This window comes from Protopterus annectens, chromosome 9.part0 (genome assembly GCF_019279795.1).
Source record: "Protopterus annectens isolate FY-2018-M chromosome 9.part0, PAN1.0, whole genome shotgun sequence".
NCBI classification, from domain to species: domain Eukaryota; kingdom Metazoa; phylum Chordata; order Ceratodontiformes; family Protopteridae; genus Protopterus; species Protopterus annectens.
In genome coordinates, this window is record NC_056743.1 from 511022285 (window position 1) to 511039762 (window position 17478).

The 17478-nt window shown below is 36.9% G+C and overlaps 1 protein-coding gene across 2 annotated transcripts in view; it reads right to left on the minus strand.

Moving 5' to 3' along the window:
• Positions 1-13842: 13842 nt before the first annotated feature.
• Positions 13843-17478, minus strand: part of ADD2 (adducin 2) — a 906318-nt gene continuing 902682 nt past the window's right edge. The window contains exon 15 of one of the 2 annotated variants that reach the window (XM_044083076.1): positions 13843-15948. In XM_044083076.1, coding sequence (XP_043939011.1) covers positions 15632-15948 — 317 coding nt within the window. In that variant the 3' untranslated portion in view covers positions 13843-15631. The remainder of the gene's footprint in view (positions 15949-17478) is intronic. The other variant, XM_044083077.1, reaches the window with a different exon arrangement.

Sequence of the window (17478 nt, forward strand, 5' to 3'; positions counted from 1 at the left end):
TCTGTGCTTCAAATCTTTGTACTAACATGTCAAGAGTTTGTGACTTAAGGGTGAGAACTGGTGACCAGAATAATTTATCAAAATGCACTCATCTCTCTCTTCAGAGACATCTAACTCCAACTGTCTAAAACAATTTTCTGACAAAATATACTGTGCACCTTTATCTGGTTAGAAATTTGCATTATCTCAATTAATTCTCAGTATTTCTTTCCAGCAGTCTGCTTGCACTCTTGTTTCCCTACTTCAGATGCATTTACAGATTTCATAGAATCAAGTTTTTTATTTCAGCTGGACACACAAACACTTCATTTTCATATTGATGTTAAAAATGTAAATTTTCCTGAGTATGTTTTTCCATTTTACACATTTCAGAAAAATGTCCTTGTCTAGCACAGCTTCTGTAATACTGAACATGTTTAGGTCAGGTGTCATGTGATACTTTATAGTGACAGGTGCCAAAAGTTTGAACTTTAATTGTAAAATCAGCTTGTTTTCTGGACTTCATCTTTGACATACTACTTTGGCCCCTGGCTTTCTTTTTCATATCCATTAGTTTACAGTGCAACTTGCCTGTATTCTTCATGTTTGCATTATTTGGTTCACATTTAATCTTACACATCTCCTTTTCATCACTTATTTTTTTATCTCTACAAGCAACTTCACTTGCTCTGCACACATCCAGAGCTTAGGCCTGCTTCTCCTAATAGTCTACCTCTCATTTCGCTGTTTCTTATAACTTATTCTGTCTCTTACATCACAAAACCAAGGACAGGGCAAAGGGGGCAAATGTTCCAGATGCATGCAATTAGGGGGTACAATCAGTGGGTTTTGAACAGAGCAAAAATTATACCTTAGAATAATTTTTCTAAACTTGGGTCTTTTGTTCAGCTCCTCGGGTTTAGTTGAGGAGGTTTTAATTAGGGGTATTGCCCAAATCATTAATCAACCTAGCTACAGCTCTAGTTTCTAATTAAAGAACAATGTAACTCTCAAAAATCATAGTCTGTAGCTCTGTTCTATAGCTCAGTAGAATACGTGTATGTAGCCTCTCTCCTATCTTGTGCTCTTGTAAAGAGCAAACATCTGGTAAATGATAAATTATTTCCGATTTGTCAATAATTACTGAATTGTTCTTAGTGTCATAGTTTTGCCTTTTTCCTCATTATGGAAAGTAAGAGTAGAAGGGTTTTTTTGGTTCTTTCCAGTAACATGCAGGAATGCACTACACAGCAATGTTTAACGGGTCCATTTATACTTACATCAGGAACAAACCATATTTCTAAATCCAAGTCTTTCAATTTTCTGCCAAAGCTTATGCCAGTGAAATAATTCCAGGGATATAAATGAGCCATGTGGGTGTAATACTCATAAAAAAGTCTATATAGTTACTATATATAATATATTTAGTGAACAAGTGATAAATATTATAAAGTATTATTGTTTTTTTTTAATTAAACTTTAACTAATTTGTAAACACATTATGTGATACCCCTTTAGTCTCCTTTAAGAGGGGACATAGTATTAAAGATATAATTGTTCACAATAAATTCACTACACCTGGGAACAGTTTACTTAAAGAACTTAGATATATGGGAACTTTTACTTGCAATGGTTGTGCTAGTTGTAAATATATTGTTAAAACATTAGATAAAATTAATGGTATACGTTTTAGATCCAATGGGAGATATTGTTGCAACACAGAAGGAATAGTTTATGTATTGAAATATTCTTGTGATTTGTTTTATATAGGGGAAAGCAAGAGGGCTTTCAAGCATAGACCACAGGAAAATGTTAGGAATGTTAATAATGTTAGACTTGAAAGCCCTCTTGCTATGCATTTTAAGTTACATTATACTAGTGATCCAGGAGAACTTAAGGATACTATTTTGGAGCAAATACCCCCTATGATAAATGTTTGGATATCAAGAAAAAAAAATATTCTATAAAGAAACTTTTTTTATTTTAAAATATGGAAACCTGACCCCTGCTGGACATAATACAGATTGCAATTGGAAGTTTTTAATTTAATTATTTAATTGTGTAGTTGGTATTATCAGGTGTTTTTAGGAATACAATTTAAGGTGTATGGTTATTTAATGCTTTTTACTCCTTGAAGAATGTTAAGTCGAGTTACTGGTGTTTTTGGATTTGTGCTATTTGCACTATTTTATAAAATAAATACTTCTTGTTGGATTTACTGGCTTTTCTTGTGTCATCTAATTGGTTTTTGCTCTTCTGCAATTGTGGTGCTGTCAACCATACAGCTGAGCCATGTTTTCACCATACTGTCAATTAAAATTAAACTTCTGTAGTTTTAGACAAAGAAACTTTTGAAAAGATAATTTATTTCTCCATTTCGGCCATTGCATTTCTTTAGTTCTGGCAGACATTTCACCACTTTCTGATACCATGTCGTATCAGCAGGCTTAACAAATAACACACAGGAGGATTTGGTGTAACATTCACTAGGTCTGTATTTCAAATTATTTTTGGAAGAACTGTGTACTACATACTATATAGACTGCTCTACCAAGCTCATTAGCCTAAATATCTGAATATTAGCTTTACATTTTCTCACATTCACTGAACTAATCTTCTGTTTGTCTATGACAATCTGTTTTAACAAATCTCATGAATATGGTTGATGTAACAAAATCTGCTTGGCAATATTAATATGCAGAATGACCATGAAAAGGTGTCTGACAGAACTTCATTACCAGTCTCTCAACTTTACTGAAATGTTTGCAATAAAATGCACACAGATTGTATGTTTATAGATAGATTTTTTTAGCTTATTAGTCACCTGTTAGGAGCCCTTTGAATCTCTAAATGTAAACATAAGCTTATCAATGATTTATCAAAAAGGCAGTTTTCTGAGGAAATGTTTACAACCACCCTCCATCAGTAAACATACTAAATCATAGATCACTGTTTTCCAGAGTTAAATTATATTTAGTGAACCCTGTTTTTTCTAGAATTTCTGGGGAATCAATGATATGTGATTTGAGTCAACATGATGTGATTAATTTCACTATAGTGGAATACCATTGCAGTATGATGTATGTTTTTCTTTTAATAATCATGTAATTGTACAACCTTAAGAATGGCAATACCAATACATCATTTTTTTGCATACGGCTTTATTAGCTTTTCCATGAGAGCACAGATGGTACAGTCTGGATACTGATAAGCAGAAATGGCAGCAGAGGCATGCAAAACTTCTAAAGCCATCACAGTTCAAGTAGCTCCTCACAAATGCATAAAACTGTTCCTCCAAAGCAGGTTGCACTCTGGTGCCAAATTGAAGAAAAGCAATGAAAGAATATATTCTGACAGTGAATAGCACTGCAGTAACAGGGCTCATGCCAGCCTTCTCCTATATGGTTTCCTTCTTGTACAATTGCATTGGCACATGGAGGAAATAAATAATATACACCGCAATTCACAGACAAGGAATGTCATATATTACTATACTGCAAATAAATATTTACAACAGTTTTACTGTACAGCACTAGATAATGCCCAACACATTTTTTATATTCAAATAGCACGCATATTACTTGGAGCAGGGATTGTCAGACACAGACATTTATTCTTTACATTTTAGCTGAATAATGGTAAATTGTACTAATGTTTATTTGCTTATTTTTAATTGTTTCTTTTTTTTGGTTATTAGAGACATCCATCAAGTCAGTTAATAGTGGCAACTGTTTCAGCCAATCTTGAACGTTGCAATATTAACTAAAAGAAGAAAAAGGAAAAATCCTCCATATGCCACCACCAAATATTATGGGAAGTCTATACAGTCCATATCAAAATAATGGAAAAATAATAGTAAAAGTCATTCAGATTTAAGTACGATATGATTCTATGACACTGTGCTGTGGTAGTCTATGTGTGTATAAGTGTGTGCGTGTGTGTGTGTGTGTGTGTGTATGCGTGTGCGTCTGCAAAGCATCATGAAATGCATAAACGTGTCACAAAACAACTCTATAAAAATTCCTTCATGGCAGTTCACACATACTTCCCATAATGCTCTGCACTTTTATGGAAAACATTTGCATTTATGTAAAATCAGGCTTCATTGCCACATGTCTACTGCATAACCCCTGTATCAGTGCTTTTGTACTGAGGTTCTTTTTCTTTAGAAGGAAGAAGCTGCATAGTATTCTTTTTTTCCTTAAGTGCCTCACATAATGTAGCTGATACATATCTCTCTCTGAGGTGAAGGTGGAATCCCAAACATATGTTATTTTAGGGTGAAGCTGGAGCCCCAATGATGTGTTTTGCTAGTACCAGTGAACTTAAGGTTAGCGTGGGTATGGATTATGCATGACAGGATACTGGAAGTAATGCAAATATTCTCACATACATGAGAAATTGTTGATCTTGGTTAGTATAAACTTCTGCAAGTGTAACAAAACTGTTATTGCAAAATCACAACTAAAATATCTGTGTTCCAAGTACGTATTAGTTTAACAGCACTATGACACTAGGGCTCACGTCCTTTCCACAAATAACTTTGTACGTTTCTGCAAACATCTTAAACTAGGAGTGTCCATGACATGTTACAGAGTGAATTTAATAAAACAAGATTAGAGACCAGATTCAGTTTCATTTAGTAATATACATTAAATATCGGACATCCTCATAGTTTGTGTTATTGCTGGATAAAAGGGTCTGGTACAACTTACACTAGAATCACATAAACAGGCACATGTTGCAAATGTACTCAACTTTAAAAGCTGCAATTCTAACATTTGGTTACACTGGATTTTCCTTATACAATACTACTGACTTCACTATAAACATTTTGCATCTAGTCAGTTGCAGCAAGGGCTTTTGTGAATCTTTAGTATCACAGTTTTAAACGCCCCATGAATAAATTTATGTCTAACAGGAGGTGAAATAATCCTGGACTGCTTTTTTACCCATACTAAGGAAATACTAAACTGATGGCAACATTTGGTACTATTTTTGGCATAAAAATGAAAATATATACTACAACGTTTTACTTCTGCATGCTTGGCGTTACAGTAGGCAACAAATTATTATAAGCATAATGCATCAGTGATCCTGATAGCAGTTTCTGTTATTTGAACATTTTCCAAATTATAACAGTAGTTGCAGACAATTCAAGAAATACCTAGAGGTTGTGAATCACTTTGTATCTGTGGAATTGTTTTGTCCTGAAATCCTAAACAACGGCAGTGTATAGAAATAGTTTGAGCACAAACTGCATGGCTATTGTCATTTGCTTCTACTGCTATACGGTACATAAACAACTTAAAGCACACTTCCACTGTTACATCTGTTACATTACATAGGAAGTTTTTTAGTCAAGAATGAATAGGGTAAGGAAGTTACAACCAAAGGCAAGTCACTGATTCTGGCTTTTGTTACCAAGCTACAGGTATGGACTGCAAAATTAGTCTTTTTATGTGTGTAGCTTTACATGTTAGTTAGAAAGTCTGACCTGGGATTACATTTCTGAGCTTGACAAAAATAAAAAAATGCATTGACAGCTATCTGAAGATTGATATTCAAATATAACTGAATAGGTTTTAAAGGAAATGGCTGCAAAGTGAATCAAAAAGACTGACTGAATATGAATATTATTTTTGCCAGAAGCATTAAAAAGGAAGCTACATGTTATCATTTGAACATGAACTGAGAGGTCAAAGCACAAAATAAAACACATTTTTTGGCCACCTTAATGTAATTATATGGGAACAAAGGGTAACAAAACCACAGAATGCCTCTCCACAGACCAGTTTTGGTTTACAATAAATTTAAAGATAAAAAATCACTTATAGCATTGTACGGATATTAATACAGCAGACAACATCAAGACATGAAGCACAAACATTTTATTTTCAGGTTTTTAAGTGTAGTTGTTCTTTCTCTACTTTCGGGTCACACTCTAGGACAATAACTATTGATGGAATTAATTAAACTGTTTCCCCCTCTGGTATGCTCAGTACACTGACTGGACAGTAGTTTGTGAGCAATTTGTTTTTGTGTTTTATATTTTATGACAGCAAGTTTGAGGTTAGCCTTAGAGGTGGGGGTTATAATCAAATTTGTGCTTTTGAGAAAGAGAAGCTGAAATCAGAATTCAAAATGGACAAGAAGGCAGAATCCAGGTCAGCAATCTAAAGGTAATGAATGGGGAAGTACAAGAGAACCATCCCCTAGCATGTTACTTTATGATTTATTTTCTGATGCATGACTGGAAAATATCAGGAAAGCTGTCGAGTACTGGCTGGTGACAACCATAGACGGATTCATATCAGTTGATTCTAGTAAGAAAGATGGACAGGTGTGACTGCCTATGTCAGAAAGCACTGATAAGAGAAATATTTAGATCAATTATTTACTTCCGTTTTTATTAACTTGGAAAGTGGGCTGGTCTGGAAATACTTTTAACCCACAAACACTGCATAAATACCAAGGACTGGTGCTGTTTACACTCTTATATGGCACTGAGCTATGGCCAAAAACAGCATCGGCCATGAGAAAGCTTGATGCTGCTCATCATAAATGGTTAAGATGTATTCTGGGAATATCATGGAATGACAAAATAAAAAATGAGAGTGTTAGAGAACGAACACAAGAACAAAAACTTGAAAATATCATTATATAATCTTTGGTTTGCTCATGTTAACTGCATGGACACTAGTGGAATTCATATACAATCCCTTAACTGGGAACTAGCTGGATACAAGAGAAGACCAGGCAGACCTCAACAAAACTGAAAGGAGTTGTAACAAACTTGGGAAGAAGCTGAAGAAGCAGCAGCTGATAGGACACAGTAGAATCAACTTGTGGCGTAACTCATCATTGATGCAGGGTGAACCGAAGACCGAAGGTAATAGAGATGGAGACATTTAAAAGAAATGTGACATAATTCCAGAAGGCAATGGGCATTATAGAGTTAATACAATGCATAATTAGTAATTTGGCAATTTATATTAATGAAAACATGGAAAGGAATACATAACGGGAAGAAATACATAACATGATTAAAGCACAACATATCAATAGCACAACAAATATATATATATATATATATATATATATATATATATATATATATATATATATGTATATGGGTTCCATTTAGATGCTCAAAAGTCCTTTTACACAAATACAAAAAGAGTGACATGTATTGCGCAAACCAAGAAAATGCCTAATGTCCAAAACCGCGAAATTCGAAATGTTGAAGTGTCATGGTTGGCCCATCTCCGGTATAGCTCCGTAAGGTAAGTGTGCAATAGTTACGGACCTTAGGGTTAGGGTGCAGGTTAAGGTAAGTGCATAGATAATAATGTATGTAAGGTTTAGTGTAGGGTTAGAATTAGGGTTTTGTTAAATGTATGTGTGTGGATTATTTATTTTGTTTTGGTATATCTCTGTAGGGTAAGTGTGCGATAGTTACGGACCTTAGGGTTAGGGTGAGGGTTAAGGTAAGTGTATAGATAATAATGTATGTAAGGTTAAGTGTAGGGTTAGAAGTAGGGTTTTGGTGCTTTACTTCAGGGTTAGAAGTAGGGTTTTGGTTAGTGTATGTTTGTGGTTTATTTATTTTGTTTGGGTAGGCAGTATGTAGTGGGAGGTGGAGTTGGCCGACTATGGGGAATCGAATTTTTGAATTTTGCAGTTTAGTGCATTCGGCATATTCGCTGTTCGCGCAATACGTGTCAGTGTTTTCGTATTCGCTTAACAGGATTTTCGCTAATATAATATAGACCATATATATATAAACACTAAAGATTTCAGTAATCAGTTAATTTGGTGGAATGTTATATAACATGGATATATGGCATACAGTTCAGTTTTTGCTTTGCTATATCCATTTCCCTGTGTTTGCTCAGTGACACCTCTGAGGTTCAGCATACAATGGATATTGCACAGGTCTGCTGCAAGTAAAGTGAGCCCATAGACATCCCCCAAGGCAAATCCTTCCTTTGTCTCTCTCTGGTATACAGTGAACAGCTTGGCTGCAGTATTCCTTCCTGCAGATGTACACCTCCCATCCCGGGGTGGTCAAGCAGGCAAAGTCCCTTCATTTATCTCCTACCCTCAGTGCCAAGACTGCTAACTGATGCTGAGGTCACCTGTGTCACAGTCAGGGTCCCATCTTTCTGTGTTTTCTCATGTATAGTTTACAGGTTATACAGAATAACTGTCAATTTCTCAAACATTCCTACTTCCACCAGCCCACAGGAAACAGGTTTGATTCTATCGTACTAGACAATGATTTATTTATGCAAGAAAAACAGATATAGTAGTACATGAAAAAAAAAAAAGACAAAAAGTAGCATTGATCATTGAAATTTCTACACCCAGTGACTATAGTGTCTTACGTACAGAGAGACACAGAGTCATAAAATACCAGGATTTTCAGGCAGAAATTAGGGAAATGTGGGAGAAGGATACCCAGGCAGTTCCAATAACAGTAGGAGCAACGGGTCTTATAAAAAATAATTTACAATCGTACTTAGATATGCTACCATTACACGTAAATCCATAAGAATTGCAGGAGTCATTACTGGGCACATTGCAGGTGCTGCAATGAGCACTTCTGGCTAACATCAAAGACTGAAACAATATTAATCATACTTTGAATTAGGAATGGGGTCTATCCCCATCATGGGATTAGAAACCCAGAAGACTTGGAGAAATTAAAAAAAGAGACTAGATGACTACAGAACCTCTCACTGTGCGAAAGTGTTGCCAGCAAAGTGGTTGCATTTAAAGAATAGGCTGATGTCAGTGGTGAGAACGGTGGTGGAGTCACTCATAAAATAAAGGATTATGAAGTATTCACATAATGAAATAAAGGGCAACTACGCAACATTTTTTCAAAACTGATTTTACTTACTAAGTTAAGCAGTAGTTTGTCTCTGGTAGCGGATGTGCTCCACTATGACTGCATGAAGACAACACTGCTTTGAAATGGAAACTAGGCAACTTAAACAGAAGTCACAGAGTAGCAACCTGGAAAGAAACTAGCTAAGTGACAGGCTATGGACTGTAGCAATGAAGAGCATGTGAAGGACACTTGGCCCATACTATTTCTTAGAGTGGAGCACAGAGAATGGATGGAGGAGCAGTTGGGAAGGACAAGTGCATGGGGTTAACTGCACTTGGGTAAAACTGAAAAGTCATGGATAGGGGTAATCTGTAGATGACCTAAGGCTCAGGCATATACCAAAGCCATTCTAGCCATGGGCAATTATAATTGGGAAAACTAGGTCATGAATGGCTAGGCTTAAAAGGCTCTGGGGCTGTTAGCCTAGTAACCTGCTATGATACTATGATGTCTTTTGCCAGCACATCCATATTTTCATATAGGTTCATAGGTTCATAGATTAGTCCTAGGCTAACTGCCCTTGCGAGCCATTTTAAGCCTAGCCAATTATCCCTTGTGAGACTCAAACCCTGAACCTTGTGTTTATAAGGCAAACAACTTAACCATTAGGCCACCCTCCCTCTATGATTCTGATGCTGTGCATGCCCATTTCAATGTGTATGTAGTGACACTGAATGTGTTCAAGAACAGAAATCCTGGTTAATTTCCAGGAATGTGAAATATAAACCTGGGTACATGACTGGTACAATGGAAATCATCTGTGGTCAAGGGTTGGATTTACTGAAGAAACTGCAGCATTACAGAAAAAAGGGAGCAACATCTGGCCTGTCAGAGCCTACCACAGGAAATTCATTCATAGTTAGCAGGAAGGGAAGAAACTATGGTCAGTCAGGTCAACAAGAGAGCATGGAATGGTAGCTGTAGATGCTAGTGGGTGTGTAGGTGTGTGGGAACTACCATAAGGAGGACACTGGTATTAACGTACTGTAGGTTACCAATGCAGTCAAGTTGGATACTGCTCTCGCTCTCCAATTCCAAGTCTCAAGGAGGCCATAAAATGGATGCTAGTCAGTTACAAGCAAATAATGCAGGGCAGAAACTGTACCTGAAGGTTCTTCCAGGCAAAAATAACAATTTCCAACAGCACCCCCTGTTCACTGCTGTTGGATGTCTTACACGTCTAACTTATAATGAGGACTTGTCTTTCCTAGGTCTCTTTTTACCTGCATACATTCATTTTAATTTCAAAACAAAACAAGAGAAGCACTACTGCCTTTATGTAAAAAGTCAAAAAGGTTACAGCATGAACCCAATATTTAGAAAAGTATAAAAAAACTTGTACATTTGTCGTACTATGATAATTTAAATCACTTCACACAAGATTTTCAATTTCTGCATAACTGAATAAAATGGTGTGTTAGAGTGCAGCCCCTTTGCAAAGCTATATTAAAGATTATTTCTATTTTAAAGACATTATTAAGAGCACTGTTGAAGATACAGACGTGTAGTGAAGAAAATGTCATTGACTGTCAGCAACAGTGACTTAAAAGGTAGCATACTTGCAAGGCAAATACAGTATAAAACAGAGCACACTCTCTATACTAGATCAATTGTAGCACCTTAGCATAAATGCTTTTAAAGGAAGAACACTTGCTTTTGATGCCGGAAGGTCAGAAGGCTGTGGGTTTTATTTCCATTCCACGTGCTTTTTTTCATTTCTTTTACTGGTGTTATAGTGTAGCACCTCGGATGTGCAGTATTTCTCAGCATGTTGACATTTAGATGAGACCTTAAACTGAGATCCCATCGGCTTGAGTTGGTGGTAGCTTCGGTGAATACGAATGACCCCATATCACTTAATAAAAGGAATAGAGAAACTTCCTGGAGCACTATCCAAATTTTCCCTTGACAGTATGCGTACTACTTTAGGTGTCTCCTGAAAATAGGTCATAGGCCTAATGGAACTAATTAGGTTAAAAGAAGTAATAATGAAAATAAAAAAATGGGTGCCAGTTTAATAGCCATATTTACGTGTGATGTAATGAAATGCAGAGGGTGTCAAACCTTACATACATCCTTTATCAAAGCTGGGGAAACCTAACTGAATTGTTGTCCGTCTATAGCAAGTGTTGGTTTTCCTGGTCTATAACTCCATCTGCAATGACTTCTTCAGTTGGTTGAGGTTCTCACTTTTAGATTTTTTTTTAGGCTAAAACCTCACTCAGACTGGAAAGTGTGTGTGTGTGTGTGTGTGTGTGTGTGTGTGTGTGTGTGTGTGTGTGTGTGTGTGTGTGTGTGTGTGTGTGTATTTCAGAAGTGGAACATTACAAAATCTCCTGTTTTAAGTACTTATTTGATCTCATGAAGAAGTGAGACATGCAACACACAGTAGAGAATAACCAGTGTAATTTCTGAATGCGAATTGAAAATCATGTTCTCACTATGAGAATGTCATGACTTTGCTATATATTTCCATATATCCCTTGCAGTCTTCATATTAAGAAGTGCCATGTTTAGCCTTAGAAAATCCATTGGTTTGACTTCATATTCCTTTTACTACAACTTCACCAGTGAAAGCTACTTTGGATAAAATAAAGTAATAATAAAAGAGAGAAATACATGCACACACACAAAATTCCCCAGGACATACAGAAAAAGATTTACAAGCAAAATGGAGCAACTGCAAGTTAAATTCCAAGAGACAGAGAAGGTGAGCAGTAAGTGCTAAGTACTGTTACTGGGCAATACCAAAAGATGAACTCGACATATATATCCAAGACAAAACGAGTACAAGCACAGGTTAGATCCTGAAGAGGTAAGCATAAAACAAGGAGGCATAAACACAAGCTCACAAAAGGGAAAAGAAAGGAGAGTGGGTATAAGACTATGTCTTGGCAGTCAACATTTTGGCTTTTCCATGTCTTATTTCCTCACAGTTTGTTATTATTATAAAGTTATTTTTTTAACAAGAGGTGAGAGAGATGGGAATATACAGGTGGCAGTCTTAAGGAGGTCAACAGCAGCAACAAAGAAGAGCATGATAAGAGAAACAGAAGTTAGGTGGCCATAGACAAAGCATCATGCCAGCAGTGGTCATCATAACAAGAATGCGTAGATGCAAGGACCAGCTATGTGAAGCATCAAAGGTGGATGTGCATCTACACAGAGGGTCTCGTTTCAATGGTGGTACAGTTAAGCAGCCTGCAATCAACACCATTGTCTCTGACAGACTTGTGTAACTGACATCCTTCATTGTAAAACTGCACTTAAACCAACAGCAAGTCTTTTAGAATCTGGCCCAAGACGCCTACTACAAGACAAGCTAGCATGCATCTCTGACAAGCCTCTTCAGGGTCCTGCGTGCGCTGTACTGCCATCAGGCTGCCAGCATATTATTGTCTAGCATGGACAACTGTATATCATGCTAGGGAAACAGGTACTCTGAGATGTCACTTTAAGAGGAATACGAAAGTTAGAAGCAAACCACTGGAGCTACTATAGGTGACAGGTGTCAAGAGTAAATGTAGTGGGGCACCCCCCACATCGTGCTGCTTTCTCCAGCTTGTCTGTGGTTTCACCACAAGACTATGCATAAAATAAGGGTTCAAGACAGAGTCTTTCTTTGTCTACACCTATTCTGGCATTACCAAATTATCCTCAACTTGTACAATCAAATATTGAAGTTCTTCTGACACAAGTTTTGGAGGCAGAAATGGGAGGAATGTGAGCTGTGGTGGTAGTAAGCCTGCAATACCCCCAAAAGCAGCAGTAAGAAAACTTTATAGTAAGAGATGTGTACTCCTATTTAAAACTGTTTATCTATTTGCAGTTGAGGTCAGTAGCAGCTATGACCAACTATAAGAACTCCCATGTCGAGTGTCAAGGGGAAAGAGTAGCAAACAATGATGCAGTAAAGAAGCCATTATTCAAAACATAATCCCATAGTTTATGCCCAGAAGAAATTATGAAAATGTTGCATGATCTGATTCCTTGGTCATGACGTAGGAGAAACGATTTAAGAAGCAGGCAGCACAAATTTATGCTTAGCAGGACTGATACACAGCACAGATAATAAAACATCCTACTGTCATATGTCTTAATGCTTACTTATATTTATTAACAAATAAAGTATGCTTTATAGGGGGGGTTCCTTACATTTGCAGGCACAACAGTTAAAGTCAGGTACACCTGAGCTTGCCTTTTATTCTGCGAAACTTTGTCATTCACCTTTCTGGTCTGACATAATGCTGTTCTTCACTTTGGGCATGTAATAAGGATTATAGTGGTATAATGGCATTTTTCTCAGGAGCTGTCTAATACAGCAGGCAGATCTAATTACATCATCATTGAATAGCAAACTTCCTGTTGTCTTATCATTATTAATTAATCTATTTACATTTTGGAGATTGGGATATCCATATGGGCCATACTCAAGTCTATGATTGTCTGCAACACTCTGTTGGAAGCCCCCCATGCCATGGTGTTCTGGTCATTTCATGTCTACCAGACATACCTTTCAATCTGTAGATACTGAAAATAGCAACAAAGGCCATTGAAAAGTAGGGACAATCAGCTAAAAATCTGGACATCTAATTTGCATAAAACTGAAAACCAAATAGCATGTAACTCTTTCTACTTTGAATAAATAATTATCCAGGGGTATAGGGGCAAACAAATAAATTCAGAACATATGCAGAAACATGTTGATGAATGCATTTGTCGATGTAAATGCATCAACACTGGAGACATTGATGTTTTATCGCTTCAAGGATTGCCACAATAGCCTATACATACATATATGTAATGTATATGTGAACATGTAAACATATATTTGTGTGTGAGCATGTGTGAGTAAATGTGTATGTGTGTGTGTGTCTGTGTGTGTGTGTGTGTGTGTGTATATATATATATATATATATATATATATATATATATATATATATATATATATATATATATATATATATACACATACATTTGCAGGTTAGTTCATACTGAAATGGGAATAATTTTCTGATGTAACTGATTCTGGTTTCAGTCAGCTTTATTAGAGTACTGTGTTAGTATTTTAGCTGGGAAATGAGGTATTGTGAGAGGCAAGTGGTTATTTATGTGTGTGTTTTTTGTGTTAAAGTCATGTACAGTATGTTGTGTGTGTTGATGAGGTTAATGTACGTCTATGTGTGTGAAGCTGTGTGATGATGTGATGATCGTGTGTGCATGCTCGGATGTGTCTGAGCAGTTTGTAAATTAGTGCAAGATCATTACACGGTTGAGTTAAGAAGGTTTCTCCTTTCCCTCACTGCTGTGAGATTTTGGAGTTAGCGTACAGGAATGAGAGTAGGTAGGAAAAATGTTATTATACGATAAAACACTGCATCATTTAAAGCAGCCAGCTAATTGTGATGTAGGATTATGCAGACATACACCTGTCACATGTACTTGAAGAATTATTTTGATTTTGCTAAGTTCAATATGTTACTAAGCTTCTAACTGCCACTAGGCAGTATCAATCCAATCATTGTGGGTAGTTTTTAAGTGACTACCACTGTGCAGAGTTACAAATGTATTTTATTCCCTAAAGAAAGAACTATGCAACTGTACATGTATAACTGTATATATTCTTTTGATTTTAGACTATGTGAAGACAGGACACAAGCCACAAAAGTATGTACCGCAGGACACTCCCTGTTTCTTAGTAGGCCTAATATAGCCATAAGAGGACTCAAGACACCAAAATGGTGCGGTAGAGTAAGAAGAGGGTTTCATTTTTTCTTTCTCATTTTTTCACTGTAATAGGAACTTAAATTCATATATAAATTACCTCACTATGTTTAATGATATTTACAATTTAGCAATTCACTCCAGCAAAGACTAAAAGAGTAAACAAAAAGCAAAATGGATTAAAAATATCTTATTGTGACTCTGCCTACACAGCAATACCTTACAATATCAAACTGCATATTTAATTAAACGGTGTCACATCTAAATCTTACAATACGAGTTTTAAACTGTTTTATCATTGTAAAAAGGCGAATGTTTTATAACAGGCATGTGATAAGAGATCTATTATTATGGTGCTGTTTATAAATTACTTTTATAAATATATACATATATAACTTCAGTGCTTTTTCAGATACTAGTTCATTGATGTGACAGATCGGCTGTTACGCCATCTGATTATGAAACGGTCATGAGGCTAGTGCACAGATCGGCTGTTACGCCATCTGATTATGAAACGGTCATGAGGCTAATGCATACTGAACTTATGTAAAGCCATCGTGGAATCTAGCTGCTGAAAAATAAGCTTACTGACAATTGTTTTCTCTGCGATTTTCAGGGCTGCGGGTGAGGGCATGATACTGAAGAAGTCAGGACAGAGGCACCTAAAGTAACTCTTCAGCTTTGTATTGTGTGGAAGTTCAGGATAAGAATGACTGAAAATAAACGGCAAAACAAGCACGGTCAAGCACTCATACCCAGTGACCATCAGTCACTGTGGTAGGAGCAGCAAACATGGCAGGGAATGATGAGACAAACGTTATCAAAAACCTCTGGTACACTTGGTACATCCTACACCTTCCCTGAAATGCCATTGTGGGTAAAGATTCCTTTAAAACGACATGTTACACTGGTCGTAAGATGCTCAACCATTAGAAATCCTGAACACAAGCCATAACGGATGCTAGCCTTTCCCTGCTTTGTGTATCCCATTATGAGATGATTCCAGTGAAATAGATTTCTGTCAGTCATTCATGATTCTGTTTTCTCCTTCTTTTTGCTCTTTTTCAGGAATGATGGGGTGCGGAATTTTTTCTTTTTCTTTGAAGGTGATTTGGATGGGGAACCTTCTGGGGAAATAGGGCTACTGAGGGACTCTGTTTTGTCCTTGACTGTTTCAGCTTCAGTCTCTGTGATAGTTGTCATCTGACTCATTCTTTTGGTTAACTCTTCCTCTGTAACTGTGTTCTCTTCCTCCTTCCCGTTAACTTCCGGTACTGTTGGCAATGAACCCTCTTGTAAGATGCTAGCATCAAATGGCCCCTTATTAGCTTCAGTCTTCACAGAGTCTTGATAAGAAAAAGGAAAAAAAAAACATGAAAATGTATGAAAGTTAACATATTTGAAAATCTTAAGCAGAATGTACGCACCTATACAAGTTTTAGCAAATCAAATCTGCATATCTTTTTCTGCAGAACAAAGACAATAACAAACTGGATATGAAGTCTTATTAAATATCCTCTGGTAATTTATTGGCAGCAAAAAGCCAAGAAGCTCTGCCTTAACTAATAAAATTAGATATTAATTTACACCTGTACATATGAACAGTAACAGATAACTAACAGATTATATTCAAAGGTTTTTGACAATGAAGCAAACTGAAATGCTTGAACGATGTTGCTAATATTTTTTTTTTTACTTATAGATGTGGATTTATGGTAGTATCAGGACATGTGTGGACCACCAACGAAGTATGATGAGGCCCTGGAATCATTTGGCAGAGAACATCACACAGTGTAGGTCAACTGAGGGAGAAGGGGAGGGGTTGACATGTACTAACCTTAAAAATCAGACAGGCTTGACAAGTTACTGGTTTGAAGCACCCTCGTGTGCACGTGCAAGGGTGTCATTAAGGGATAGGTAAAGAACACTGGAGAAGTGCAGCCCAGAGGTGTGGACAATGTGCCTCCCAGTCATAACAGCTACTACTACTTTTGTTGGTAACCCAGACACCTGGCCGTCACAAAACTAGGAACAGGATGCTGCACAAAGTGGTTAGCTAACCTTGATGGAGAAGCAAATCACATGGCATGCATTCAGATGTTAGTTGTCAAAGCATAAGATGCTGGTACAAATACGAAACTGTTTAATCTGTGCTATCAATAACAAATTTCACCTGTCACCACCTGCTATAGCTGTGGCAATTTGACAGTGCCATGGTGCTGAGAGTTGGATGAATTATCCAGATCTGGCTGTGACATCTATTTCTTGCCACTGAGGGTGGGACTGCATGGCTGTTACTCTATTCTGTTTCTACAATGGCCCTGTGACACACAGGATAGTCTAGAATGGAGCTAGTGTCCTCTTGCTCCTGCCTGTTTCTGTCACATAAGTACAAGCACAAGAAGCAAACTATTAAGGTACACTAAAACATATACAGATAGGATTACTGAATGCCTCTTCACCAGCTGCAGGGTTATTCACACTCTCATTTTTCAAACATTACTGTTCAGATGAAGTCTGACTCACAGACCAGACATTAGGCCAGCTGAAGAGGAAAAATTGAACTCGGAAACGTATGTGGCCCACAGAAATATGTGTATTACCATATAAAAGTTACAGTTCAAACACTGTCTAAAAAGTCATTTGTGATTTCTTACCAGAAAGGAGTTAGAAGTACCAGAATTCCCAAGGGTGGGCTGAGGTAAAGCATATAAAGAAATGCCTTTTGCATTTGTTTCCCATCTCCACTATTACACAGATTCACATCTTCTCTGACTAGCCTTGTAGATTCCTCATTTATTTATTTAAAATTTGTTTGCAAGGTAAGTGAACTGGTCCAAGGACCCCTTTCAGCCATGAACAGACCATACAGGCAA